This window comes from Gracilinanus agilis, chromosome 2 (assembly GCF_016433145.1).
Source record: "Gracilinanus agilis isolate LMUSP501 chromosome 2, AgileGrace, whole genome shotgun sequence".
NCBI lineage: Eukaryota > Metazoa > Chordata > Mammalia > Didelphimorphia > Didelphidae > Gracilinanus > Gracilinanus agilis.
In genome coordinates this window covers 64,795,044-64,822,663 of record NC_058131.1, presented here as the reverse complement: position 1 = coordinate 64,822,663, position 27,620 = coordinate 64,795,044, and the positions used below count along the sequence as shown (strand labels likewise).

General features: G+C 42.3%; 1 protein-coding gene across 1 annotated transcript in view; it reads left to right on the top strand.

Moving 5' to 3' along the window:
* The first annotated feature begins 1,632 nt into the window (after nt 1–1,632).
* CDH5 (cadherin 5) overlaps nt 1,633–27,620 on the top strand; it is a 49,940-nt gene continuing 23,952 nt past the window's right edge. The window contains exons 1-2 of the mRNA XM_044663236.1: nt 1,633–1,702; nt 27,209–27,433. Of these exons, the coding sequence (XP_044519171.1) occupies nt 27,230–27,433 (204 nt within the window). The 5' untranslated portion in view covers nt 1,633–1,702; nt 27,209–27,229. The remainder of the gene's footprint in view (nt 1,703–27,208; nt 27,434–27,620) is intronic.

Sequence of the window (27,620 nt, the reverse complement as noted above, 5' to 3'; positions counted from 1 at the left end):
GAAGAACTCCTATTTAAGTCAATGACCAACCACAACTCCAAAGAACTAACTATAAAACATTTGCCACCCAACTCCCACACCCAAGGACAGAATGAAACCATTTTGGACATGGCAAATTATGTGGACTTGTGTTTTTTAGACCCTGTTTGTTTGTTACAAGTATGATTCTTCTGTTTGCATTGGGGTAGGGAAGAAGTTATGGAGAATGAGAAAGAAATTAGCAATAGTATTTCTCTCCAAAAAGAAGAAAAGAAACAAACAAGAGTTACTGTAGTGGGTTTCATAATTCACAAGAAAATAGAAGAGAGTTGAGAGGGAAACACAGACAAACTGGACAATTTTGAAAGTAACATTGATTTGAAATACTTTCTTTTAAAGTAAGCTGTATAAAATAGGTTCATAGTTTCATAAATAATCTTCTGTTCTACTTTCTATATGGAAATGTTCTCTTTATTTTTTAGTGTTCATTAAATTCAGAACAAAAAAATAGAAAAAAACATGTTATATTCTATTTAGAGCTTCTAAAACTGGAAGGATCTCAGAGATTATCCAGTCCAATCCCTTGATTTTAAAGAAGAGGAAAACTGAGACCCAGAGAGGGGGGCAGTGATATACCCAAGGCTAAACACCCAATGGGTGGCAGAGTCACGATCTACAACCTGAACATTATGACTCTCAAGCTAATATTCTATCCACTCCCCTGTTCTGCTTCTAGCCCATTTTACAGATGTGGGAAATGAAGCCTAGAGAAAGGAAAAGCTTTTCAGAAAAGTCGAAGAGTTGTTTGAAAACTGAGCTGTTGACTTGACTCTAAGCCGTATAAACCCCAAATCTGTAAACCCCGTGGCCTCTTATTAGAAATTTAAAGTAAGGTGCCCAAATAATTCAATTACAAAGATGGAACCTGAAAGGGCACTGAACTTAGAGTCAGGAGACTTGGAATCAAAGACCTGAGTTCAAGTCTTGATTGACATTTACTAGCCACTTCAACCAAGCAACCAAGCACTTACATATCTTATCAGATCTTAGCCTCCCAGAATGAATCTCTAACCCAGGACCCTCTAATGACTATGCAACTTTGCCTCACTGAAATCTAATTCATGTGCAAGTCAAGACATCACTCCATGGTGTCACTGATCCTCTTTGAAAATGAAGGACCAACAAACAACCCCTTGTGACCCTTTGCCCACCCTTGTTCTTGAAGCTTTGGATAAATTCTCCCTTCATTGCCCCTCACTCCAAAGTAGCTGAGAACCTCTGTATTCAGATCACTGGGTCACTGACCTAGTCAGTTCTGAGCAGAGTCCCAGAATTCCCCTCCTTGGACCCAGCCACAAAGCTGTTTACCCGTATAAAATTAACAGGACAGACATAAAATCAACAGGGACCTCCAAATTTACAATATCCCAAGGGCAGTCCTCGGGCAGGTCCGGAGTGGCTCTGCCCTTCACAATGTAGTCTCCATGTATCTGGAGCTTTCCTCTCCAGGCCTGACCCTCAGAGGAACAATAACAGGAAACCATGCCGGGTGGGAAGCTGAGCTGGAAAAGCCGAAGGGAGGAGGGAGGCTGCACACACCCAGTGCCCACTCAGGACAGGGACGCCTAAGCCGCTCTGTATTCTCCCGGGTGCCTTTCTCCTGGGCTGGGCAGAAGGCAAAGGACCCAAGACACTCAGCCCCACCTCTGGGGCCAAAGCTAAGGTAAGAGACCCCTACTCTCCTAAGGAAAACAACTTTCCTAATTCTTATATTCTGGTTAGGGAGAGAGCGAGAGGAGGGGGCAGACAGAAGCTGGGGTAGAGTTTGTTAGAAGATTTAGGCTAATAGGGAAAATAAAATGTATACAGATATACAGATTTGGGAAACATGGCAGAGGCGATAGAGGTCCAACCTTGGAAGTAAGGAAAAAAATAAGCTCAATTTCTGCCCTCGAGACATATTGACCGTACTAGCTACTTGCCCCCAGTCTCTCTCAAACATTATCAGGGAATTTCCAAACCAATATAGATAAAATCACAGGTCTAGAAGAAATCTATGATATGTGTATGTATGTAAAAAAGTCTTCGAACCCTTGACTGGTCCAACGCCTCTTCCTTATGAAGGACTTTAGAAGTTTGGGAATGGAAAGGACAAAAAGGTTATAGAGAAGAGAGAACCCTGGATTTACACTTCAAATTTCTCTCAAGCTTCAGCCCATTTTCCAAGTCGTAAGACAGAGTTATAGTGCTACGAGCTTGTCTCCATCCCTGAAAGCAAAAGGATCCAGGCCAGTGTGGTGAGAGATGCTTTGGGGAAATCAAGAAGACAGGTTGATATCCGAGTTCTTACTTGCTTTATGAGTGTCCTTGAGTAACTCATTAAGAATCTCTAAGCCAGGACAGCAGGGTAGCTCAGTGGATTGAGAGTCAGGCCTAGAGACGGGAGGTCCTGGGTTCAAATCTGCTCTCAGACACTTCCCAGCTCTGTGACCCTGGGCAAGTCACTTGACCCCCATTGCCCACCCTTACCACTCTTCCACCTAGGAGCCAATACACAGAAGTTAAGGGTTTAAAAATGTAAAAAAAAAAATCTCTAAGCCTCAGTTTCATCCTCTGTAAAATAGAGGACTGTGACTAAATAATCGATGAGATCTCTTCAAGCTGTAAATCTATGCTTCCATGATCTTAAAAGGACAGAAGATCTGGGCCAAAAGGGCACCTTAGAGCAGGAAGGGCTCTCAGAAACCAGCTTGTCCACTTCCCACATTTTACAAGTGAAAGTCACCCAGAAGACCAAAGAATCAAACCAGAGGGATTCCCCAGCCAATTTCCTTTTTTCTTTATCGGCCTGCTTCCAAGAAGTAGTATTCTGTCTCTCTACTTCTTCCATCCTAAAGGGTATTGAGTATCTCTCTCCTCATTCTTCCCAGTTTATCTCTTAGAGACTGAATTTAGAAGGATGAGGTAAAGGAATCAAAAAGCAAGCCAGGAGACTACTTCCTTCAAGCCATCTCAAAAACAATTTTCTCCAAATTTTTCTCAAGCTTCAGCCCATTTTCCAAGTTGCAAGACAGAGTTATAGTGCTACAAGCTAATCTCCTTCCCTGAAGGTAAAAGGATCCAGGCCAGTATGGTGAGAGATGCTTTGGGGAATCAAGAAGACAGATGAGATATTTTCCTAATGAAAGAATACCAGACCAATAACTTGCAACATAGGCTAGCCCCAGGGACTGTGGATAACCCTTCCAGGGAACTCCCTGAACATTAAAGTCCAGTCTTCCCCACCACCTACCTTGCAGGACTCCTACATGGGATTTGGGCACTGGATTTCCCAGTGACATACTCATATAGGACCTCCTTGTCCATATCCTCCATCTTCTCTCCTTAATGGGATTAGCCTTGCAGTCAATTTTCACCAAGTCCAACAGGCAGAAAACATGGGTTAGTTGCAAGAGCCCTGGGCCAGGCATCAAAGGATCTAAATTAGAGCCCTAGACCTACCGTCAACTCACAGTGTGGCCTTGGCAAAGTCATTTCCCCACCCTAGTCTTTAGTTTCCTCATCCATAAAATGAAGGGAAGAATTGGGTTAAATGATCTCCACGGTTCCTTCCAACTCTAACAGTCTATGAATTTATAACTTTAAAATCCAAAATGAGGAAAGGACATTGTCGGTCACATGCCAACCAAGGAAATACCTAAGAGCATGAAATGGGCAGCTTTTGCCACTGTGTGTATGTACATGTATGTATTTATGAAAGAGAAGAAGATAGAAAATCAGAGAGAAACTAAAGATTTCTGAGGAGCTCTTTGTCATTTAAAGGAAGGCAAAGGTCTTGTGGAATGGTAGAACATTGTTGGTCTGAGAGTCAAGAATTCTGGGTTTTAGTAGCAGCTCTTCCATGGTGACAAAATGACCTTTTTGTTCTTGGTCAGTCCTTTCTGTCATGTCTGACTCTTCATGATCTCATTTACTGGAGGGTTTTGCCATTTCCTTCTCCAGATCATTTTACAAATGGGGAAACTGAGGCAAGCAGGGTAATGTGACTTGCCCAGGGTCACATAGCTAATAAGTCTTTGAAGCTGGATTTGAACTCAGGAAGATGCATCTTTTAAATTCCAAAACCCCCGTGCTCTATACATTGTACCACCTAGCCACCCATTTTTGTTGTTCAGTCGATTCAGTCATGTCCAAATCTTTGTGAACCCATTTGAGATTTTCTGGGGAAAGACAATGGCGTGGTTTTCCATTTCTTTCTCCAGCCCATTTGACATATAAGGAAATTGAAGCAAATAAGATTAAATGACTTCCCTAGGGACACACAGCTGGTAAGTATCTGGGGCTAGATTTGAACTTATGAAGATGAGTCTTTCTGATTCCAAACCTGGGACTCTGTGCACTTTGGCGCCACCTAGCTGCCCTAACTGAACAACCTTGGCCAAATTATTGACTGTTTCCGTTTGTTCCCCTTCCCCATGAGAGGAGACAATATAGTGTAGGGTAAAAGATCATTGACTGTAGGCAGAGGATCTGAGTTTAAACCCCACCTCTGAACTATCACCACCATTGTGCCTCTACTGCTCTGGGCCTCAGTTTTCCTCATCTGAGGAACCCATAAGTGAGTCAACACTAGATGGATTCCTTTGTCTCTGGAGCTATGATTTCTGGCATTCTCTTTACTACCATCCTAAAATCTGATGATAAAGATAAACCAGGACCTTTTGGGAAGCTGGCACTATGCTAGGGCCAAGAATATATACCTGCAGTAAAGTTTATGGGGTAAATTGTGGAACCCAGGTGAAAAGGCCATTCCACACTCCATTCCCTCCCCAGAAAAATATCTCCCATCAACCTGCTAGGGTTAAGTGGTATAGTAGATAGAGAGTCCCCTTTGCAGTAAGGAAAAACTGAGTTCAAATCTAGCCTCAGACATTTTCTAGATGTCACTGGACAAGTCACGTCATCTCTGTGTGCCTCAGTTTCCTCATCTATGAAATGGGGATAATAATAGCTCCTACCTCCCATGGTTATCATGAGGCTCAAATGAGATAATTCATGTAAAGGGTTTAGAATGGTGTCTGGCCCATAGTAAGTGTTTTATAAATGCTAGTTATTTATTATTAACTGAGACACCTAAATTCTGTCATTAGAGATTCATTCTGTAGGACCAAAGAGGCATGAAACAGAACCAAAGAATGTTAGATTTGGAGTCCAGAAGCCCGAGTCTTGTTATTCATTAGCTGCATGACTATCATTTCCTAGAGATTCAGCTTCCTGCTCTGTAAAATGGGGATAATAATTTTAAATCACTACGTTGCAAGGTTATTGTGAGGAAAGCACTCTGCAGGCGATACAGTTCTATACTGCTCATTCCCTCCCTCCGCACCCTCTTTTAAAACCCCAAATGGAGCTCATGTAGGGATGGGTACGAAATTCTTCTCAGGCACTGAGCATCCGCGTGAATGAGGGGCTTAAAGCTACAATTTCTCTCCTCTTTCCAGTGGGTCTATGAGCTCATGGATTAGGATTTCCCCTCCTCCCCATCATGTGATGCTATGTCTACTCATCCTGCGTGATTCTTGCTTACGCCGTCCAAAAAATTCCCCACCAGGGCTCCACCCAACGTGCTGAGGGTCTTCCTCTCTTCCTCCTGATGTTGGGGGCAGGAGCTCATCTGCAAGGGACTCACCCTTCATCGTCTCTTTCTTTCCCAATCGGTATAAAAACATTTGCCCTGCCTACCTCACAGAAGCATCAGAAGGAACATGCTGCATGTAAGCCTTCAAGAGGAATAACAGGGCAGCCAGGTCACTCAGTGGATGGAGAGGCAGACCTGGAGATGGAAGGTACTGGGTTCAAATCTGGTCTCAGACATTTCCTAGCTGTGTGACCCTGGGCAAGTCACTTAACCTCAAATGCCTAGCCTTTACCTGCTCTTCTGCCTTGGAGTCAAGTATTGATTCCAAGGCAGAAGGTAAGTTTTGGGTTTTTTTTAAGGAATATTAATGAAAGATGGATTTAAATTGGTATTAAACAGATGAGATCCCAGATCCCATGCAAGCATAAAATCCTATATAAATGAGAGGAGGGCTCTAACGGGATGGCATTTCTGGTGGGATGGGGCTCAGGGGAAAAGCTGTGGAGCTCAGAGTGTTGGGCCCTGGACTGGAGACAGAGGGAATGGGCCAAGAGTAGAGAGATGTCCATAGGAAATGGAGGTAGGGAAGGATTATGAAGACTCTCCATGGTCGCCATCTTGCTTCTGAGAGGTCTGATTATAAGCTAAAATAGTGAACATGAACACAGAATTTAAACCAAAGGTGGGCAGCCCATCATTGGCAATATTGCCGGAGTGCCTGGCACACAGTGGCTACAAAACAAATGCAAAGAGAATGGGATGGGATGGGATGGGATGGGATGGGATGGGATGGGATGATAAAAACAGCACTGGAGTTAGAGGCAAAAAACCTAGTCAGATCCTAATTCTATTACTTATTCCCCATATAACTTTGGGCAAGTCGCTCTATGCAAAATAAGAAAAGTATGATGTACAATGATCCCTAAGGTCTCATTCAATTCTGGATCCTCTGGCCCTGTGAGACAGAATGAAATGGAATGGGGGAGCAGGACAGGAGAGGATCAGGTAAGAGAGAATGGAATAGGTGAGGATGAAATGAAAAGTGACAATAATAATAATGACAATATAATAATTGACATGTAAAGCTTTAAAAAAAAAACAGTCCTTACCTTCTATCTTAGGATCAATACTGTGTATTGGCTCCAAGGCAGAAGGTGGTAAGGGCTAGGCAATGGGGGTTAAGTGACTTGCAGAGGGTCACACAGAGAGGAAGTATATGGGGCCAGATTTGAACCCAGGATGTCCCATCTCCTGGCCTGGCTGCCCACCACCACCCCCCCCTGCATTTAAATCTTAGATTCCTTTACATATATTCTCACATTTGCTTCTCACAATAACCCTGTGTAGTAGGTACTATTATTGCCCCAATTTATAGCAGAGGAAGATGAGCCCAAAAGGGGTTAAGGGACTTGGCCAAAGTCACACAACTAGTAAGAGTGTGAGGTAGGATCTGCACTCTTCCTGACTCCAGTTCCACCACTCTATCTACGATGCCACTTATTTGCTACTTAATATTAATCTTACTAATAACTAACATTTATATAATGCTTTGTGGTTTGCAAAATTCTTTCCTTACAGTGAGCCAGTAATCTAGATAAAGTATTATTGTTGCCATTTTACAGATAGAAAACAGAAGCTCTGAGAGATTAAGTCACCTGCCCATGATCACAAGGCTTAAGTGTCTAAGATGGGAATCAAATCCAGATCCTCTGAGTCCAAGCCCAACACTCTATCCATTAGGGATCCGGACTAGAAGACGGGATGGTGATAGTTGACACAGTAGATAGCATTCTGGCCCTGGAGTCAGAAAGATCTGAGTTCAAATCCAGCCTCTAATACTAGCTAGATGACCTCAGACAAGCCACTTATCCTCTGTTTATCTCAGTTTCCTCAATAGTAAGTTGAGGATAATAATAGTACCTACCTCAAACAGTTGCTGTGAGAATCAAAACAGATAATATTTGTAAAGGGCTTAGTACAGTATCTAACAGGATAGAAATTATATTGTTCTTGGTGGTATTGTTATTGTTGTAGTGGATAGAGCAACAGGCTTGAAGTCAGGGAAGACTCATCTTCATGAGTTCAAATCTGAATTCAAACACTTACTGGCTATATGACCCTGGGCAAGTCACTTACCCCTGTTTGACTCAGTTTCCTCATTGCGTAAAATGAGCTGGAGAAAAAGTAAGCATTATTATTATATGTTGTTCAGTTGATTTGATCGTGACCATCTCTTCATGACCCCATATGCTGTTTTCTTGACAAAGATACTAGAATGGTTTACCATTTCCTTCTCCAGTGGATTAATGCAGAGATTATATGACTTATCCAAGGTTACACAGCTAGTGTATAGGTCAGATTTGAACTCGGGTCTTCTGACTCCAGACCCAGCACTCTATTCATTGAGCCATCTAGCTGGCAATAATAATAATAATATCTAACTTTCAGTTAGTATCTTATTTACAATAGGCTCTACCTGTATTGTCTTATTTGTCCCTCACCAAAGCCCTGTGAAATCCATTTTATTAATTCTTTAGTATCTCCATTTTGCAGATAAGAAAAAAGAGCCTAAAAGATATTAAGTCACTTACCCAGGGTCCTATAGCTGATACGTTTCTGAGGCTGGAGTTGAACTCAAGTCTTCCCAAATCCAAGTCCAACACTATATTCAGTGATCTGGCCATGGAATAATGCAGGACAAAATCAGACGGAATTCAAAGAAATGGAATGAGAGTGCATAACCCAGACTGAATTGCTTGCCAGCTCTGGGAGGGGAGAGGGAGGGAGGGAGAGAGACAATTTGGATTATATAATTTAGGAAAATTTATGTGGAAATTTATTACGTGTAATTGACAAAAAAGAAAAAGAAAAAATAGTAATGGAATGAGGGAGAAAGACAGAAAGGAATTAAGGAGCAGCAGCTAGGTGGTTCAGTGGATATGAGCCAGACCTAGAGTCAGGAAGACCGGGTTAAAATCTGACCTTAGACATTTCCTAGCTGTGTGACCTTAAGCAAGTCACTTAACTCCATTTGTCCCTCTGTCTTAGAGTTGTTACTAACACAGAAAGTAAGAGGTTGTTTGTTTGTTTATTTGTTTTTATAAAGGAATTAAGGAATTGTTACTGAGGTTTCTTCTACCGCCTCTTTCCTTTCAAACTCCCCTCCATCTCCTTTCCTATTCTATATTGCTTCCCTGACTTTCCCTCTTGCTTTTCTTCCCATTTTCTCCCCTTGTTCTAGCTAGAAAACCTTCGGTCTGTGTTTGCTTCACCAGGACATATTCAGGACTTCTGAAGCTACCATACTCTGAATTAAGAATCCTTTCAAACAAGAACAGAAAACCATTTTTTAAGACCTCTAACTCCAGTTCCCTCCCTACAAGAGACCATCTGGTGTCTCAGTTGCTTTCTCAGGGCTGTCAGGGAGTTTCCTTGAGAGGGTTAAGTTTAGAAGAATGCAGGCAGGACCAACCTGGACGATTGTTTTGCTGAAACAAAAGCAGGATATGAAAAACAGGAAAGCGGGAGGAGGTGTGTTTAGTTTTAAACTTAGAAGCCCCAGTGACTCATAGTGCTTTGCTGAGACAGACTAGGAGATGAGAAATGATTCTCAGGTGGAAAAGCTGGTCAAGGCATCAAGAATCAAATAAAAACCCATTTTAGTAGTTGGCTGTTTTCTTTGCCCACTGCTGGTGCCCAAAATGTTGGAGTTTTCCTTCTCTCTTCCCTCCTTTCTGCTAACTGGAGGATGTTTTTTTGATGTTTGGTCGTTTCAGTCATGTTCGACTCTCCGTGACCCCATTAGGAGTTTTCTTGGCAAAGATCCTGGGGAAAGAATCTATGTTTAATCCTAGAGATAATAGGGAGGAGTAACTGGAGATTATCGAGCAGGGGAATGACATGGTCAGACCTGTGCTTTAGGAATAGAACTTTGGCATCTGTATGCAGGATGGACTACAGAAGAAAGAGATTTGAAATAGGGAGACTGGTTAAGAAGCTATTGGGGTGGTCCAAGTGAGAAGTGATATGGGTTGTATTAGTTTTAGGTCCTAAAGCGGTCAAGGAAAAAGGAAAAGAAACTATATGTTCTAAAATATTTATAGCAGCTCTCTTTGTGGTGGCAAAGAACTGAAACATGAAAGGATGTCCATCAGTTGGAGAATGGCTAAACAAGTTGTGGTATATGATTGTAGTGGAATACTATTGTGTCATGAGAAATCACAAACAAGATTATCACCAAAAAAATATAAAGAATTATACAAATAGATGCAAAGTGAAATGAGCAGAACCAGGAGAACATTGTACGCAGTAACAGCAATAATGTATGGTGATCAACTGCAAATGATTTAACCATTATCAACAAGCCAAGGATCAAGGACAACTCCAAGGGGCTCATGATGTACAAGGTCCTCCACCACCATAGAAGGAACAGAGTTTGAATGTATATCAAAACTTACCCTTCTTCACTTTATTTCCTACATGAATTTTTTCTAGTGTAAGCAATATGTGTCTTGTTTCACAACATGACAAACATGGGAACATGTTAGATAATAATACAAGTACAACCTATATCATAATATCTGCCTCCTTACGAAGAGGAGAAAAGTAAGAAAAAGAATGAGGAGGGATGAAGCATAAATTTTTGGATATAACTAATATGAGAATTCATTTCTCTTGGATGAGCCTATTATAATTTATTACATATTTATAACAAATCATATGTATTGGTATGTGACATTATATTAAATGTAAAAAATGATAACTTTTTAAAAATAGAAATAACAAGAGTCTAAACTAGAGTAGTGACCATGTGAGTGGAGAGAAAAGAATAGATGTAAGAGATTTTCTAGAAGTAAAATTGACAATATAGTGACTGACTCGATATGGAGGGTGAGAGAGAAATTCAGGGTGATGCCAAGGTTACAGACATGGGTGATCAGGTTTGAAGAATCTATTCTCCTTCCTTCTTTAAAAATCAGGACAACATTTTATGAAGGTATTGACAAGCTAGAAAACATTCAGAGGAAGGCAACCAGGATTGTAAAGAGCCTTGAGAAGATCATAATAATTGCTGATACTCATCTACCATCATATGATCCGTATAACAACCCAATGAGGGTTACAGATATTATAGTATTTTTTTTGGTTTAAGAGAGGAGAAAACTAAGATTCAAAGACACAAGGTCATTTGGTCATGGTCACAGATTTGAATCCGTCTCTCCTCTGACTCCAACCCAATGCCCTCTCCATTACACTCCTTCCGCCTCTTCCCCTAAAGAGGAATGAAGAATGTGAATGACAATTGTGAAGACTATGAAGACTCCCATGGGATCTGAGGAGATGATTGACCTGGAATACACGTAAGCTGTCTTCAAATACTGGTCATGTGAAGGAGGGTTTAGACAAACTCTGCTTGAAGTAATCATATAAGGTACAGAAAGTCTGATTTGCTCACATTGTAAAGAAATCCCGTGATTTGCAGCCACAGGGTATCATGGTAAAACAATTAGTACTGAAAAAAGATGGGCCTTGGTCTCAAGGAAAAACTTGGGGGTCATTAAAAATCAGTTTATAATTTCCCAGAGGCAAGGCCGCCCGATCTTGCTAATTCATTAAATGAGTATTTTACTGGAACTACTATCTGCTGCCATTTCAACTAGAAAAGCTCCTGTTTAGTCCCAGACTAAGTTCATCATCCATTTGCAGTGTTTGTCCACAACAGAGAACACTAAAGCTTCCAAAGAATCCAAGTTAAAGTTGCCAAAAGGCAATATGGATGTCTGTGATAGGTACCTGCAAGAAAAACAGGGCAAAGGATGCCAACAGAGAGATGTGTAAGTGGAAAAATATGGCTCAGTCCAATAACAAACCTAAAATTAACCAATGGACAGCTCATGGTGGCAGGAGAACTTGAGAAAGGTTTCTAGTATATTGAGTGGATCTCCTGGGTCTAACTTATGGGAAGACGTAGGCGATAAGTTGCACAGGATGGGCCAGCACAGACATATTGCAATTGGTTTAGGAGCATATGATCATATAGTTAGAACAGAAAAAGAAACAGGAAAAAAAAATAGAAAAAAGAAAAAGACTTTGGAGTCGTCTATTCATTTTACAGATAAGAAAAACAAGTCATGAAAATGTTAAGTGATTTGCCTAGGGTCACAGCTTAAGTGGGATTGGAATACAGATCTTCCTGACCCCAAGGCCAATGTTATATCCACTATACTAAATGACTTCCCATTAGAAGGAGTGTCCCCATGGTAGAGGTCAAGGTTCTATTAGAGTTTTGGATTAAGAAAATGATTGCTGTCCAAAAGTGAAATTGCTTCCTTTGGGATGTGGTATAGGCCTACCTTGTTTTATTTTACTTGGCTTTATTGCATTCCATAGATATTGCTTTTTTTCCCCTTTTTTTCTTTTCCTTTCTTTCTTTCTTTCTTTTTTTTTTTTTTTTTTTTTTTTTTTTTTTTTTTTTTTTAGTAAATTAAAGGATCGTGGCCACCCTGGGTCAGACAACTCTATCAGTGCCATTTTTCCAACAGCGTATGCCCACAGTCTATCTCTATGTCACATTTTGGTAAATCACACATTTCAAACTTTTTCATTATTCTTCTGTTCTGGCGACCTATAATTAGAGATCATTGATGTTATTATTGTAATGGTTGGGGGTGCCAAAGACCATGCCCAGATGGCAAACTTAATTGTTCAGTGGTGTGTGTATTCTGAATGTTCTGCCCACCTGTCTTCCCCATCCTCTCTTACCTTGGGCCTCCCTATTCCCTGAGACATAACCATATTAAAGAAAATTATAAAAATTTAGCTCATAAAGCAGGGGCAGAGTTTGAGGGGAATAACTCCAATTTTGAACGGACTTCAACGGCACCTAGGTGACTTAGTGGGTCAAGAGCCAGCCCTGGAAATAGAAGGTCCCAGGTTTAAATGCGGCCCCAGATACTTTCTAGCTTTGTGACACTGGGCAAGCCATTTAGCTCTAGTTGTCTACACCTTTTGGTCTTTCTGTCTTGGAATTAATACCTAGTATCAGTTCTAAGTCAGAAGGTAAGGGTTTATCTTTTACAAATTAAAAAACGGCCTCAGCCACTTCCCAGCTGTGTGACCCTGGGCAAGTCACTTGACCCCCATTGCCCACTCTTACCAATCTTCTGCCTGTGAGACAATACACCAAAGTACAAGGGTTTAAAAAAAATTAAAAAAATATTATGGAATTAGGGCTTAATCAATGATACATGTGAAACCCAGTGGAATTGTGTGTCAGCTAAGGGGGTTAGGGGAATTTGGGGAGACGGAAAGAACATGAAACATGTAAATATGGGAAAATATTCAAAATTTAAAATTTTAAAATAATTAAAATTAAAAAATAAAAACACTGCTAAGGAAACCACCGCTGGGAAAAGTGGTATTCCCCTACCACCAACAGGAGGAAAGAAAGAGATAAAAGTTGAGAAAATAATTTTTGAAACCCATTATTCTTATGATTATATATTAAGATGGGTTGTATCTATGATGCTGAAGGAGTATAAATGCTGGCAGCACCCTCTAGATTTTAGTGCCCCAGGGCAATGTCATTCTTGCCCTACTCTGCTTATGGCTCTGATCCAATGAGACCTAATATCGGGGTAGAGCAGTTTCAGAAGGCAATAAATTCGTCATCACTGGATATTTTTTTTAAACCCTTAACTTCTGTGTATTAATTCCAAGGCAGAAGAGTGGTTAGGGTAGGCAATGGGGGTCAAGTGACTTGCCCAGGGTCACACAGCTGGGAAGTGTCTGAAGCCAGATTTGAACCTAGGACTTCCCGTCTCTAGGCCTGGCTCTCAATCCACTGAGCTACCCAGCTGCCCCGCAGGACATCTTTTAAGAAGAGGTTGGATGGAGGCAGCTTAGGTGACTCAGTATATAGAGAGCCAGGTCTGGCGATGTGACCTTAGATGCTTCTTAGCTGTGTGATCCTGAACAAGTCACTTAACTCTATTAGCCCTAGCCCTTAATGCTCTTCTGCCTTGGAATAAATATTTAGTATTGATTCTAAGAAATGAGGTAGTAAGGGTTTAAAAAAGAGAGAGAAAGAATAGGCTAGATGACCACTTGGCAGGGATATTGAAGAAGGAAAGTCTGCTCCAGTATAAATTAAATTAATTCTAGGATTCTATCTGGGAAGAGGAAGAGGAAGAGAAAAGGATTTTTAAATTGCCATTCAGGGAATAGTCCCATCTAGTGAGGTTGCCATTCCCAGGGGTCTGTGGCTAGAGCAACCAGAGTTCAATCCCCAGTGGAGGCCTAATTTAGCACTAACCCCTTACTTTAATTCAAGAGTGGTTTTTCTGACCAAAAAAAAATTGCCATTCAGTGTCCTGGAAAAGTAAATTCATCCGGGCAGTTAGGTGGCTCCACGGAGAGAGTACCAGGCCTTTAGTCAGGAGGTCCTGGGTTCAAATCTGATCTCAGATGCTGAAGAAGGCTGTGTGACCTAGGACCATTCCCTTAATCCTAATGGCCTAGCCCTTCCTGCCCTTCTGCCTTGAAACCAATACACAATATTGGTTCTAAGGTGGAAAGTAAGAGTTTGGTTTGTTTTTTTAAAGTAAAAGCAAATTCATCTCCTTAAATATCTAATAATAGAGTCCTGGAGCTCAGCACCCCCCCCCCCATCATGGGAAGGAATAATTATAAAACTAACTAAATAAAAGTGACTCCCCTTTATAGAACGTTTAAAGGTTTAGCAGTGCCTTCAATGCAAGTCTCTTCAAAAATCTCTCTCTCTCTGGGGCAGCTGGGTAGCTCAGTGGATTGAGAGTCAGGCCTAGAGACGGGAAGTCCTAGGTTCAAATCTGGCCTCAGACACTTCCCAGCTGTGTGACCCTGGGCAAGTCACTTGACCCCCCATTGCCCACCCTTACCACTCTTCTATCTAGGAACCAATACACAGAAGTTAAGGGTTTAAAAATGTAAAAACAAAAACAAAATCTCTCTCTCCTCTGCCCGCTGGGCACCCTAAGAGGAACTCTTTGGAGACAGGATTGGCTCCCTTCAGGCAGAGGATCTAGCCGCGCTAACCCTACTCCTAGCCGTCTCTGAGCCCTAGCAGGACTCCTTTCCCTTTTCGGGGCTTTAGCTTTCTCCTCAAATAGGGCTAATCCTATCTGCGTGCTCCGCCTCGGTGTCCTGTGGTGAGAGAAAAGGCTTCAAAGCGCTCTCGGAATGGGAGTGATGGCTAGCGTAATTACCCATCAGGGACGAGAGGGAGTGGGCAGTGGGGAGTGGCTGAGGCCCTTCCCCACAGACCCCTTTGCTGCCCAGAAACCGGTTCCGTTATCTCTTCCTGTTGGCCTCCTGACTCCTGAACCCGGCAGCCCCAGCTCTGTGGAGTTCTCGGAGGGGATCTCCAGGGGGAGAGTCCAGAGACCAATGGGGAGGTGGTTACACACAGCTGGCCTGGGAGGGCTGGGGAAGGTCGCGGGGTGTGGGCTTCCACCCGGGACCTTTCTTTTCCCTCTTCCAAAGCGAATCTCCACCCTTCCAACCCTTCTCCCTGGGAAGCTCCTTTTTTCATGCTTTGCTGGGACCCATCCCTTTCCAGCACGCTGTTTCTCGCCTTTAATTAAGATGGCTTGGGGGAAAGGCAGCCGCTGGGTGGATTGGAACACTGCTGTCGCTTGACTTCAGTAGAAAAGAAGATGTGTATTCCTGATCGGTGTGTACTCGTTTGCTTTTGTCTTTGAGTGAGCGTGGAGGCAGTGTGATGGGAAGGAAAGAGGAGGGATCTGGAAGAAATTCGGGGGAAAGGGGGAAAGCTACAGGCATGGAGCCTTCAGAGCGAGCTAAGGAAGAACTTGCCAATAATTCCAATTTTTTGAAGTTGGAGTGGGCTGGGAGGCAGCTATGTGGCTCAGTGGATTGAGAGCCAGGACTAGAGATAGGAGATCCTGGGTTCAAATCTGGCTTTGGACTCTATCCTGCTGTGTGAAGAGAGAGAGAGAGAGAGAGAGAGAGAGAGAGAGAGAGAGAGAGAGAGAGAGAGAGAGAGAATAGAAGAGGGAGAGAGACAGAGAGAGGAGAGAAGAGGAGAGAGAGAGAAGGAGAGAGAAAAGAAGAGAAAGAGATGCAGGNCTGCATCTCAGTTGTGAGATACTTGGGTGAAGGGTGGATTGGGTAGGTCCAAGACAGAGAGGGGGAGAGAAGAGAAGAGAGAGAATAGAAGAGGGAGAGAGACAGAGAGAGGAGAGAAGAGGAGAGAGAGAGAAGGAGAGAGAAAAGAAGAGAAAGAGATGCAGGGAAGAAAGGAAGGAGGAAAGGAGGGAGAGGGAGGAAAAGAAGATGAGAGACAGAGACAGTCAGAGAATTAATAACTTGTGAGACCAGAGAAGCCTTCAGAGTAGGAGGTAACTGAGCTGAGCCTTCAAGTAAAGGAAAGATTTTGCAGCTTTCTTGGGATGGGGGGAAAGCCTGTGTTAGCTCAAAAATCCATTGAGAATAATCTGCCTGGAGCATGGAGCATGTAAAGAAGAATATGAAATAGATCTGCAAAGGGAAAGGGCAGGGTTCAATGCCGGACTTTGTCTGTTATCTTGAGGCAGTAGGGATCCACTGAAGGACTGTTAGCTAGAAAATCTGACTTGTTCCTTAGAAAGATGATTTGGGCAACTATAAGAAGGATGGGGTGAAGGGGGGAAAGCTTATCAACAATTAGGCAGATAAGAAAGGCATTTTAGAAGCAGATGGCTCAGAGGAGAGAGCGATGGACTTGGAGACAAGAAGGCTTGAGTTCAAATCCTACCTTAGACATTAGGATAAGGCACTTAACGTATCTCAGTTCCAGTTTCCACATCTATAAAATAAAGATAATAGTACTGCCTCAGAGATGTTGTGAGGAGAAAATGAGATATTTGGAAAAGCACTTTGCAAGTCTTCAAATGCTAAATAAATGCTTGTTGTTGTTCAATCATGTCCAACTCTTCATGACTCCATTTGGGGTTTTCTTGGCAAAGACAATGGAGTGGTTTGCCATTTCCTTCTCCAACTCATTTGACAGATGAGCAAACTGAGGCAAACAGGGTTAAGTGACTTGCCCAGGGACACACAGCTACTAAGTGACTGAGGTCAGATTTCGGGTGCTAACACCACTTTGGGCATTCAATCCACTACATCATCTAACTGCCTAATAAAAATGCTAGTTAGTATAATATAGTAGTCCAATGAACAGTGATGGAGAACTGAACAAAGGTAGATAGCCCTGGGAGCCGAGACAAGAGAACAAATGTATTCAAGAGCTGTTGTGGAGATGGGATTAAGAGGAATTGAAGATTGCCACCTGGATATGAGGGTATCTCAATATTCAGGGTCAGATCCCAGAAAATCCATTCACTTGGCAGACTTTGGCTCACAAAGGTAGCACCTGTCTGATGCTTCTCCTCAACTATCTAAATGTGCCCTGAGAAACCACAATGCACAGTTGCAAGAGCACCAAACATAGCATTTAAAAACACGGGTTCTATTTCCAGCTCTGCCAGTCACTCATGGAGCAAGTTGCTTAATCTTGTGCAAGTTATGACCCCTTAGGTTCCTTCTCTGCAAAAAATTACATCATTGGACTAAATGGTCTCAAAAGTTCCATGTGGCGACAACTAGGTGGCCTAATGGATAGAGCACCAAGCCTGGAGATGGGAGGTTCTGAGTTCAAATTTGGCCTCAGACACTTCCTAGCTATTCCTGGGCAGATCACTTAACCCCTATTGTTTAGCCCTCCCAGTTCTCTGCCTCAAAACCAATACCAAGTATTGATTCTAAGGCAGAAGTTAAGGATTTAAAACAAAGTTCCATATAGTTATAACATCCTACATTCTGTCTTCGTAGCTCTAACATTCTATTTGCTCCATTTTGATATTCTACATTTGAAGTTCCCTCCTTCCTCTAACTTTCTCAGTTCTCTATTGTAACATCCTATGTCCTCAGGCTCCTCCCAGCTCTAATAGTCCATATTCTCTATGTTAACAACTTATGTTCTGGATAATCAGTATCATATTGCTTCCTTCTCAAGGGGTGAGGTTGGGACAAGAGGAACAGAGTAAATTTAGAACTCAGATTTTAAAGGAATATAAATACATGTAATTGGGAAATATTTAACAAAATATATATTAATGCTTTAAAAAGCTTATCTTCTAAGATCTCTCCCAGCTCTAACATTCTAAATTCTCTATTTTAATACGCTATATTCTTGGTTCTCTCCCAGTTCTAACATATTCAGTTCTCTAGTTTAATAGCCTACATTCTAAGATTCCTCCCAGCTCTAACATTCTATATTCTCTACATAAACATTCTATGTTCTAAGACCTCTCCTGGTTCTAACATTATCTAAGGTGTCTTTCAGCTCTGACATGTGTACACCAATAATTCTAGAAGAGGAAGATCACTGTGGGCTAGAACAGTCAGGGTAGACTTCTCAGAGGCAGAGAGATTGACCAGTAGGAAGTACAGAATTAGAGAGGAAGAAGGAAGAGCATTCCCACAGATGGGAATAGGTTAAATGATCATGGAGGGCAATGGGAAGGGGGAAATTTAAGGGGCAGTGAATTTCCCACAGAGATGGCTTTCCTTCCACCAGGAAACTTATTTATCTGAATGTCGAAGTCTCCAGCTTCAGCAGAGGTCATGAATCCCTTTGACTGAAAACCTAAGAGGCATCTACAAAGCTGTTTTTCTTCCTCCTTAGTAGTTAATAGCCAGAGGGGACAAAAACTCAAAGAGAGATCCACATGGAATATTAATTTAACCTAGTTTGAGTGCCCTAAGGGTAGCGACGTTGTCTTTTGCCTTTTTTTTTTTATTCATTCCCAGCATTTAGCATAGTGCTTGGCACATAGAAGGTACTTAATGATCATCTTTGAGTAAGTTTAAAAATATGGAAGCCAAGTTTGGGGTGGGGTATGTATATGCAAAGGAAATCAGTCAGAGCTGATGGTGAAACAGAAGGAGGAAAGAGGCAAAGATGCCGATCTCAGATTAAATTCATTTCACTTCAGTTTTAGACCCTGGGCTTGGACACAAAGGACCGAATGGACAAAGGATTTGTCACGACAAAAGAACGAAGGATTTTCTATATTTGGTCAAAGTCCTAACTCCAGCCAATGACCAACAATCACTGGCCAATCATTTTCCAACTTACCCGCTCTCTGTTGCCTACACCAGGGACTATTAGCACATCAAATTTGTGAGTTTACCGAGTGAAAATTGTGCTCACATATCCCAGGATGAATTGATCAGTTAGTTGTTCTAATGAGGCAGGCAATAAGCCTGTTGTATGTCAGACGAGATGTGCTAACAGTCCCTGATGAGAATGAGGTGAAATAAGCATCACTTGAAAATAAAAGGGCCAGCAGAGAGGAAATATCACTTGTTGCCTATTGACAGACAGTGTACAACAATAGAAGGTGCTCTGGTTTTCATTCAGAACTGAGGTTAAAAAACAAGTCTTGGAGCATTTATTAACTATGTGTTCATGGGCAAAAGAGATAGGTGATGGTCAGGGAGCAAGAGTTGGACTTGGGGAAAGAAAGGCCTGGGTTCAAATTTTGATTCAGACATTCTCTACCTATATGAACCTCTTTAGATCCCAGTGTCCCCAGCTGTAAACCAAAAGCGTTTAATATAGCACCTACTGGGTACACTAGGCTAAATGCTTTTTACAAATATTATCCCATTTGTTCCTCACAACAACCCTGGGAGGGAGATGATATTATGATCCCCTTTTATATTTGAGGAAACAGAGGGCAAACAGTTAAGTGACTTGCCCAGCTATTAGGTATCTGAGGCTGGATTCTAACTCAGATCTAGCCTGCCTCCAGTCCCAGCATTCCATGCACTGCCCCACCAACTGCTTCTGAACTCAATGGCCTCTAAAATCCCTTCCATCAATGACCTGTCTACATAGGTTTCCTCGTCTGTAAAATGAGAATAACAAACATGGCATTAACTATTCTACAGGACCCTGAAGAAAACACTTTGTAATTACTGGGAAAGATATAAACTGTAATTATCCAAAGATTTTCCCCTTGTGTATAGCATCTCACTCCGTCCCCTGTATTGAAAAATAATGGTGGTGAGGAGGTGCTTTTCTTGTGTGCACAAATGTGGCTGAAAAGATACATATAGAATCCTGATGCAAGCCCGCCCTATTCCCCAAATTACATTTCATAGGTAATCTCTAAGTATGTAGAAGGCTGCACAAACTTTCTGAATCATATCCTTCAACCCCATGGGACTCAGGAACAGAGCTGCTTGTTCTCACTAACTTAAAGACCTTTCTTAGCTTACTCCCTGGGTAATCCATTAGCCAATCAATAAGCATTTGTTAAGTACCTACTATGTGCAGCTAAGTAACAAGGTGGATAGAATACCAGGCTAGAGTCCAGAAGACTCTGAGTTCAAATCTGGCCTCAGACTGTGTGACCCTGGGCAAATCACTTAACCCTATTTGCCTCAGTTTCCCCCCTCTGTAAAATGAGCCAGAGAAGGAAATGGCAAACCACTCCAGGATCTTTGCCAGAAAATCCTAAATGGGGTCACAGAGATGGACATAAATTAAACGACTGACCAAAAAAATTATATCCTAGTCTTAGTGACACAAAGATAAAAAAATAAATAAATTCCCTAGCCTCAAGAGCTTGCTGTCTCTCCCAGGAGACAGTATACATATATAGCTAAACAAGGAGATTATGGAAGGTACTAGAAACTTGAAGGTCAGGAGCAATATCACGTGGAAGATGGCCCTTGAGCCTTGAGTAATCGCAAGGAGCAGTTTGCCTGGAACACTGTGTGTGTGTGTGTGTGTGTGTGTGTGTGTGTGTGTGTGTGTGTGTGTGTGTGTGTGTGTGAAGAGGTATGTGTAAAAAGGGTAGAAAAGGAGAATAGGGCTATGGTCATGAAAGGCTTTAAATATTATCCAGAGGAATATACATTTGAACCTAGAGGTCATAGGGAGCCATTGAGGCTTATTGAGTCAAGAAGCAACATAATCAGATCTATATTAGAAATACTGATCCAAGGGCAGCTGTGTGGAGAGGGGAGAGACTGAAGGCAAGGAGACCGATTAACTAGAAGGCTATTACAATGATGAGAAGCCATGAGGATCTGAGCCATGTGAGCCAAAAGGAAGAAACAGAAACCAGAGAAGTGTTGGGGAAGCAAAAATGTCACGATTTGGCAATGTTATCAGGGGTAGCAGGAAGCAAGAGGGTCATTTGAGGAAGGAGCCAAATCAGTCAGAGTTGATTCCGAAGTTTCTGTGTCTGAGTGACTGGAAAGATGGTGGTGTCATCAACAGATAGACAAAAGGAAGCTGAAAGGAGGGGCAGATTTGGTGGGGAGGGGGAAGTGTGAGCTCAAGTCTGGATTTTGAGATAATGGTGAGTAGAGATGCCATCTCAGCAACTGGAAATTCACTCTTCCTTTAATGCCTGCTAGGGCAGCCAGGTGGCATAATGGATAGAGCACCATGCATGGAGTCCGGAAGACATCTCTTCCTGCACTCAAATCTGTCCTCAGACACTTACTAACTTGTGACCCTAGGCAAGTTGCTTCACCCTGTTTGCCTCAGTTTCCTCATCTGTAAAATGAGCTGTAGAAGGAAATGGCAAATTATTCCAGTATCTTTGCAAGAAAACCCCAAATGGGGTCACAAAGAGTCAGATACAACTGAAAAATAACAGGAATATGAAAAGTTATTATCATTACTCTAAGAGTTTTGTGCATTTCTAAAGAGTACTGAAAGCTAGAAGAGTTCTTAGATATCTAGTCCAACTGTCAAATTTTATAGATGAGAAAAACTAAGACCCATTAAAGAGTAAGCTGTCTGCAATCACAGAGAAAGTTAGAAGCCAGAACAGCCAGGTAGTTCAGAGGACAAAGAGCGAAACCTGGAGACCAGAGATTCTGGTTCAAATCTGACCTCAGACACTTCCTGGCTGTGTGACCCTGAGCAAGTCACTCAACACCAATTGCCTAGCCCTTACCATTCTTCTGCCTTGGACGCAATACTCAGTATCCATTCTAAGACAGAAGGCAAGGGTTTAAAAAAGAAAAGAAAAAGTTAAAAGCAGAGTCTGGATTCTAACCCAGCTCTCTTGATTCCCAGAACAGGTCTTCTCCTAGACACTCTAGACCCAAAATACAGCTCACTCCCAGGGGAAGAAAAGCCGTGTCCTAGAGTCAATGAGCCCCAAACCAATGGCTCCATCTTTCAGCTGTAACTTCTACATTTCTCAGCAAACCACTCATGTGATCAGCTCTTCCTGAAGCCAGGTTGGCGCCAGCCATTCAAACATAATAGCATTACTAGAGTTCACAGAAGTCCCTCAGCTAGCAAAAGGTCTGCAATCTCCTTCTTCAGCTCTTTGCCCTTTCTCAGAACTTCCTCCCCATTGTCGCACTTGTCTTTGGATGCTGCTGGTGTCCGGCTGACCCTCGTGAAGGCCAGCCAGCAAAGGTAGGAGGGACCTGTCGTTCGGGGGACTTTTACAATAATAGTAGTGGTCTGCCAGGCAGAGGCTGAGGTTTTCCCAGGTTATCTTCCATCAACACAATTCAGGAGCCTTCAATGGCTATCCTCTGGGTCAATGAATCCACCTAGGAAGTTTAGGACAAGGTGCAGTTCTTGGGCTAAGGAGGCCAAAGCCCCTTAAGGGTTTGGAAGGTAAGAGTTTTAAAAAATAAAATAAAATGGAAAGTAAGGGTTTATTTAAAAAAAGGAATTCAATAAGAGAGCAAAATACCCACCTCAAGCCAAAAAGTAGCAATTGGTTGGGGTGAGGCTATTGAAAGATGAAAGATGACTTCAGAAGGTCTCAATCTTATTTCATAGAATCTCAAGAGTCTGAAGAAACTTTAAGGTCACCCATATTAGGTAGCACAGTGGATAGAGTGCCAGTTTTTCTAGTGAGGAAGACTCATCTCCCTAATTTCAAGTCTAGCCTCAGACACTCAGGAGCTGTATGACCCTGGGCAAGTCACTTAACCCTGTTTGCCTCAGTTTGCTCATCTCTAAAGTGAGCTGGAGAGGGAAATGGCAAGCCATTCTTGTATCTTTGCCAAAAAAGAAAACTTAAATGGAGTCACAGAGAGTCATCTATGACTAAAAAGGACTCAAAAACAACAATACCTGTGGCAGTGTCTTCCTCATTGGCCATCCTTTATGATGGGGAAACAAAGTACATCATGAGAGCTGTCAAGGCTCCAAAGTGAATTGGGCTTCTTTCTCAAAGGGTCATTTGAATTGTGGGGTGTAACAGCCTGTAGAAATTGGAATGATATTGCTCTTTACTTGTGATCCCCACCAAAGGCCCACAGAGGTAGAGTCCACCCTGAGAAGGGCCTCCCTCCCCACTGAAATTCTCCCATCAACCTTTTGTAGATGCCTACTAATCCACCATTGGAGAGACATTCCTTTAACTAGTGACATAATGACAGTTAACTAATGTCATAAGGATATAATTTAATTTCAAAAGCCTCTGAAAGGTACTGGCACATTATCCACTCTGAACACATTAGTATGAATGAGCAAATCTTCTTTGCTGAAAGCAGTTATGGATGGGGATATGGGAGCACTGGAGTGGCATATCATGACTTGGGAAGAAGGATGTGTGACGTAGCAGAAATCCTTCAAAGTCACCACTCTTACGAACTAGATAATGCCCAAGGATGAGTGCCCTCAGCAGTCCAAAGTGGCAGCCGCCTCTCATCTTCCTTCTCTGCATTCCCAGGTCACAGATCTTTGAGTCCATACTTTAAGGAATCCAGGGTCAGTTGCCTAGACAGAAACTCTTATTGGAGTTAATAGAAAATGAATGCTCCTTTAACTCCCTGAATTCTGGTAGGAAAGGGGGAAGAAGATAGAAGGTGTAATCTTAAGGAAAGAGAAGGGAGAGAAATAAAATCTGGGCCACACTTTGGTAGAAATGCAGAGTATAAGAAAAATAAAAACATTTATCAGTCATGGAGGAGAAAGAAGTAGGAAGTGAGAGCCAAATGATGTTAAAACTGTAGAGGACTTGGGACAACTTGAGAGTCAGGTCTAGAGATAGGTCCTGGGTTCAAATCTGACCTCAAATATTTCCTAGTTGTATGACCTTGAGCAAGTCCCCCAGCTCCCATTGCCTAGCCCAGTGATGGGCAAACTATGGCCCATGGGCCAGATGCAGGGCCCCTGAAATGTTCTATCCCACTGTGCAACATTATTCCTAATCTGACAAATACAATGAGTAGGATACAATACAATGAAACTTCGAAAGAGTTGCCTTAGAAATAGACTGACAGATGAGCATTTCCTTTCCTTTGGCCCCCTCTTTAAAAAGCTTGCCCATCACTGGCCTAGCCCTTACCCTACCACTCTTCTGCCTTGGAACCAATAAACATTATTGAGTCTATGACAGAAGACAAGTTTTAAAAAAAACTGTAAAGGACTTTAGAATATAAAATGTTATAGTTAGAAGGGATGGCAATCCAACAATGTCTGGCTCTTCATGAACCCATTTGAGATTTTCCTGGCTTAGATACTAGAGTGGTTTGCCATTTCCTTCTCCAGGTCATTTGACAGATAAGGAAACTGAGGCAAACAAGGTGAAGTGACTTGCCCAAAATCACATAGGCAGTGAGGGTCCAAGACAGGATTTGAATTCAGGTCCTCCTGATTCTAGACCCAGTGCTCTGTCCACTATGCTACCTCTCTGCCTCCAGAAAATGGAAGAAATTTACCCAGATTCACAGAATCAGCCTGAACTCATGCAAAGTTCATGAAAGAAAGAGGCTCTTCCTTAGTTAAGAACCTTCATAGCTGATTTTATCCCATTGGTCCCTCAGTTTCTAAAACTGAAACTATCATCATCCCCTAAAACCATGCTGGAGTGAATTTTGACTCTGCCTTCTCCTCTCAGATCCTGTGCTTTCTGCTGCTACAATATCTCCTGCATACGTTCCCTCCCATGTCTTCCCACCGACGTCACCCTATTTCAGACCTTTTTCTTTTTTCAACTAGAGTCAAATAGATGTCTAATTGCTCTTGCTCTCAGCCTCTCCCTTTTTCAATCCATCCTTCATTCAAGAGCCCAAGCTTTCCCTCTGATTGTGTCATTCTTCCATTCAAAAGCCTTCACTGGCTTCCAGTGGTCTCTCAAGCAAAATCTAAATGTGTCTTGGCATCGAGTCCACAATTTTCCCATGATCTACCTTGTATTTCATACAAGTACTCTTTCGCATGGTCTCCTGGACCACTCTCAGTCTGCCATTGTCATCCTTCCCTCTCTTGTCTCTATTTCTTGGTTTGTGCCTTTCTCCATGCCTGGCCTGGGTCTCTCCTTCATCTCCATCTGTTATATTCTCTCCCTTACTTCAGGGTCTGCTCAAATGCCACCTCGTGTGGGAAGCCATCTATCAGCAAATAAAAAAATGTTTGTTAAGTGTCTGCTCTATGCAAGATAGCTAGGTGGTGTTATAATTATTGGGAGTCTCTTGGTCTATTTGAGATGGTAGGATGATGTACGGAGAGAATAAGATGACCCTTCTCCCTTATAACAGTTGCCCAGGCAGGATCCTTCAGGTCTAAGAGGTATATCCCTTCAGGACCCACCTGGGGTTAATTGATATGTTGATTTGGGCTCTTTAGCTAGGATAACGCCTTGTATTCTGACTGCCATTTCTCCCTTCCCAAAACAAGCTTGGAAACTGCTTTAGGAAGGTACTTTAAACTTTATATTAAACAAGAAGGATAAGGGTAAAGGGCTGTGGTATAGGAGACCCTATTCTAATGGTTACTAATAAAATCTCAACTGCTGGCAGATGAAGAATCAATGTAGCTTCCCTCTGGTTCAGCCTGGCCAGGACTAAACCAGAGTAGGTAAACTGTTGGGATATTTTGACTTCTTCTTCAATAGATCTTCAGCCTTACAGTTGAGTTATTTCCACCCTTTTCCACCCTCTTCTTCATCTCCTGCCCATTTCCCGGATCCCTCCCGGGCCCTGGGAAACCTAGATATCTAGATGATGAAACTCCTAATATCTAGGGCAGTAGACACCAAGGTAGTGGTCAGGTACAGGTTGGCACGGTATCTCAAGTACAGGAAGAGTTTGCAGAGAGAGATGTTTGCACCCTCTCACTCCAAGACCAGGATCCACCGATCTCCAGCCTCAGCACAGGTCAAAGACCCAGAATCCCTTCAGGATTCTCAACTGCCCCTCCTCCTGCCTCTCGCACGACTCCCTGGGAACATTCCATCCAACTGACTTATTTGTCAATCAAAGGTGATCTTCAAGCTCCCAGAGATTCAATATAACAGTAGCTCAGTGGATAGAGTGCCAGACTTGGAGTCAGGAAGACTCATCTTTCAAATCTGGCCTCAGACACTTGCCATGTGACCCTGGAAAGTCACTTAATCCTATTCACCTCTGTTTCCTCATTTATAAAATGAGCGGGAGAAGAAAATGGCAAACTACTCCAGGATCTCTGCCAAGAAAACTCCAAATGGGGTGGCAAAGAGTCAGACACAACTGAAACAAGTGAGCAACAACAATATCCAAGCACTGTGCTTGGCCTAGAGGTAAAAAAGAAAACAACAAAGCAATAATCAGGAGAACATATTCTCTCCTTGTTCAAATGCCTTCTCCTGCTTTGCCTGAACCTATACGTCTCATTTACCTCATTCTCTTAGCATAGATGGGACACAAGTCTTGCTCTCAAGAAGCTTACAGTCGATTGGGGGGAGGAGGAAACAAGTGTATACATAAGTATATAAAAAGTTTTTCTTCCTCTTCAGTTCTCAGCCTTGGAAGTTGCTTAATATTTTTAAACCCTTATCTGCCATCTTGGAATCAATACTCAGTATTGGTTCCAGTGCAGAAGAGCAGTAAGGGCTAGGCAATTAGAGTGGCTGGGCTGGGCAATAGGAAGGGTCTGATGCCAGATTTGAACCCAGGTGCTCCTGTCTCCATGCCTGGCTATCTGCTTAGCCACCTACCTGCTCTTTGTTACTTAATATTTTTAATTTAAATTTAAACTTTTAAATTTAATAATTCATAGAAATTTTCATCCATGTAGGTGGTTTAGAAGTAGTGTATTATGCAAGCTAGTTGACATAGTGCAGTGATTCCCAAAGTGGGCGCCACCACCCCCTAGTGGGTGCTGCAGCGATCCAGGGGAGCAGTGATGGCCACAGGTGCATTTATCTTTCCTATTAATTGCTATTAAAATTTTTAAAAAATTAATTTCCTGGGGGCTAAGTAATATTTTTTCTGGAAAGGGGGTGGTAGGCCAAAAAAGTTTAGGAACCACTGGCATAGTGGATAGGGCACTGGGCATGGAATCAGGAAGACTTGTCAGACACTTAGCTATGTGATCCCTGGGCAAGTTCCTTAACCTATTTGTTACCCAGTTTCCCCATCAGTAATATGGGGTTAATAGCCCCTACCTACTTCTCAGAGCTGCTATAAGGATTAAATAATATAACATTCAAAAAGCATTTTGCAAACTTTAAAGCACTGTGTTCATGCTTATTACTATTTGTTTTCATTTGACTTTGTTTTTTTCTGTAGATTTGAGCAGGTCACAGGAAGATGGACAAGCAGATCCTCCTCATTCTCCTGGTCACAGCCTGCAGAAATGTGATGAGAGCCTCTGCAGAGACAGAGGACTTCTCCCAGACTTCTCCCCTCTCAAGGGCACAAGATGTTCGTCCACGCATTAAAAGAGACTGGATTTGGAACCAAATGCACATCCAGGAGGAGATGGCTGGCACACTCCCTCATCATGTGGGCAAGGTAAAGGCTTCTCTTCTTCATAGGTTATCACACCCAGCACCTACTGCAGGGAGGCAAACAGCTTTCTCAGAAACCTTGTTATTCCACCTATACTACCCTCAACCCTCTGGGAAAGATGGGGAAAAATCACTGAGAATTGATAGCTGGAAACAGTTGTTGCCTCCAAACCTCTTACTTCACAAATAAA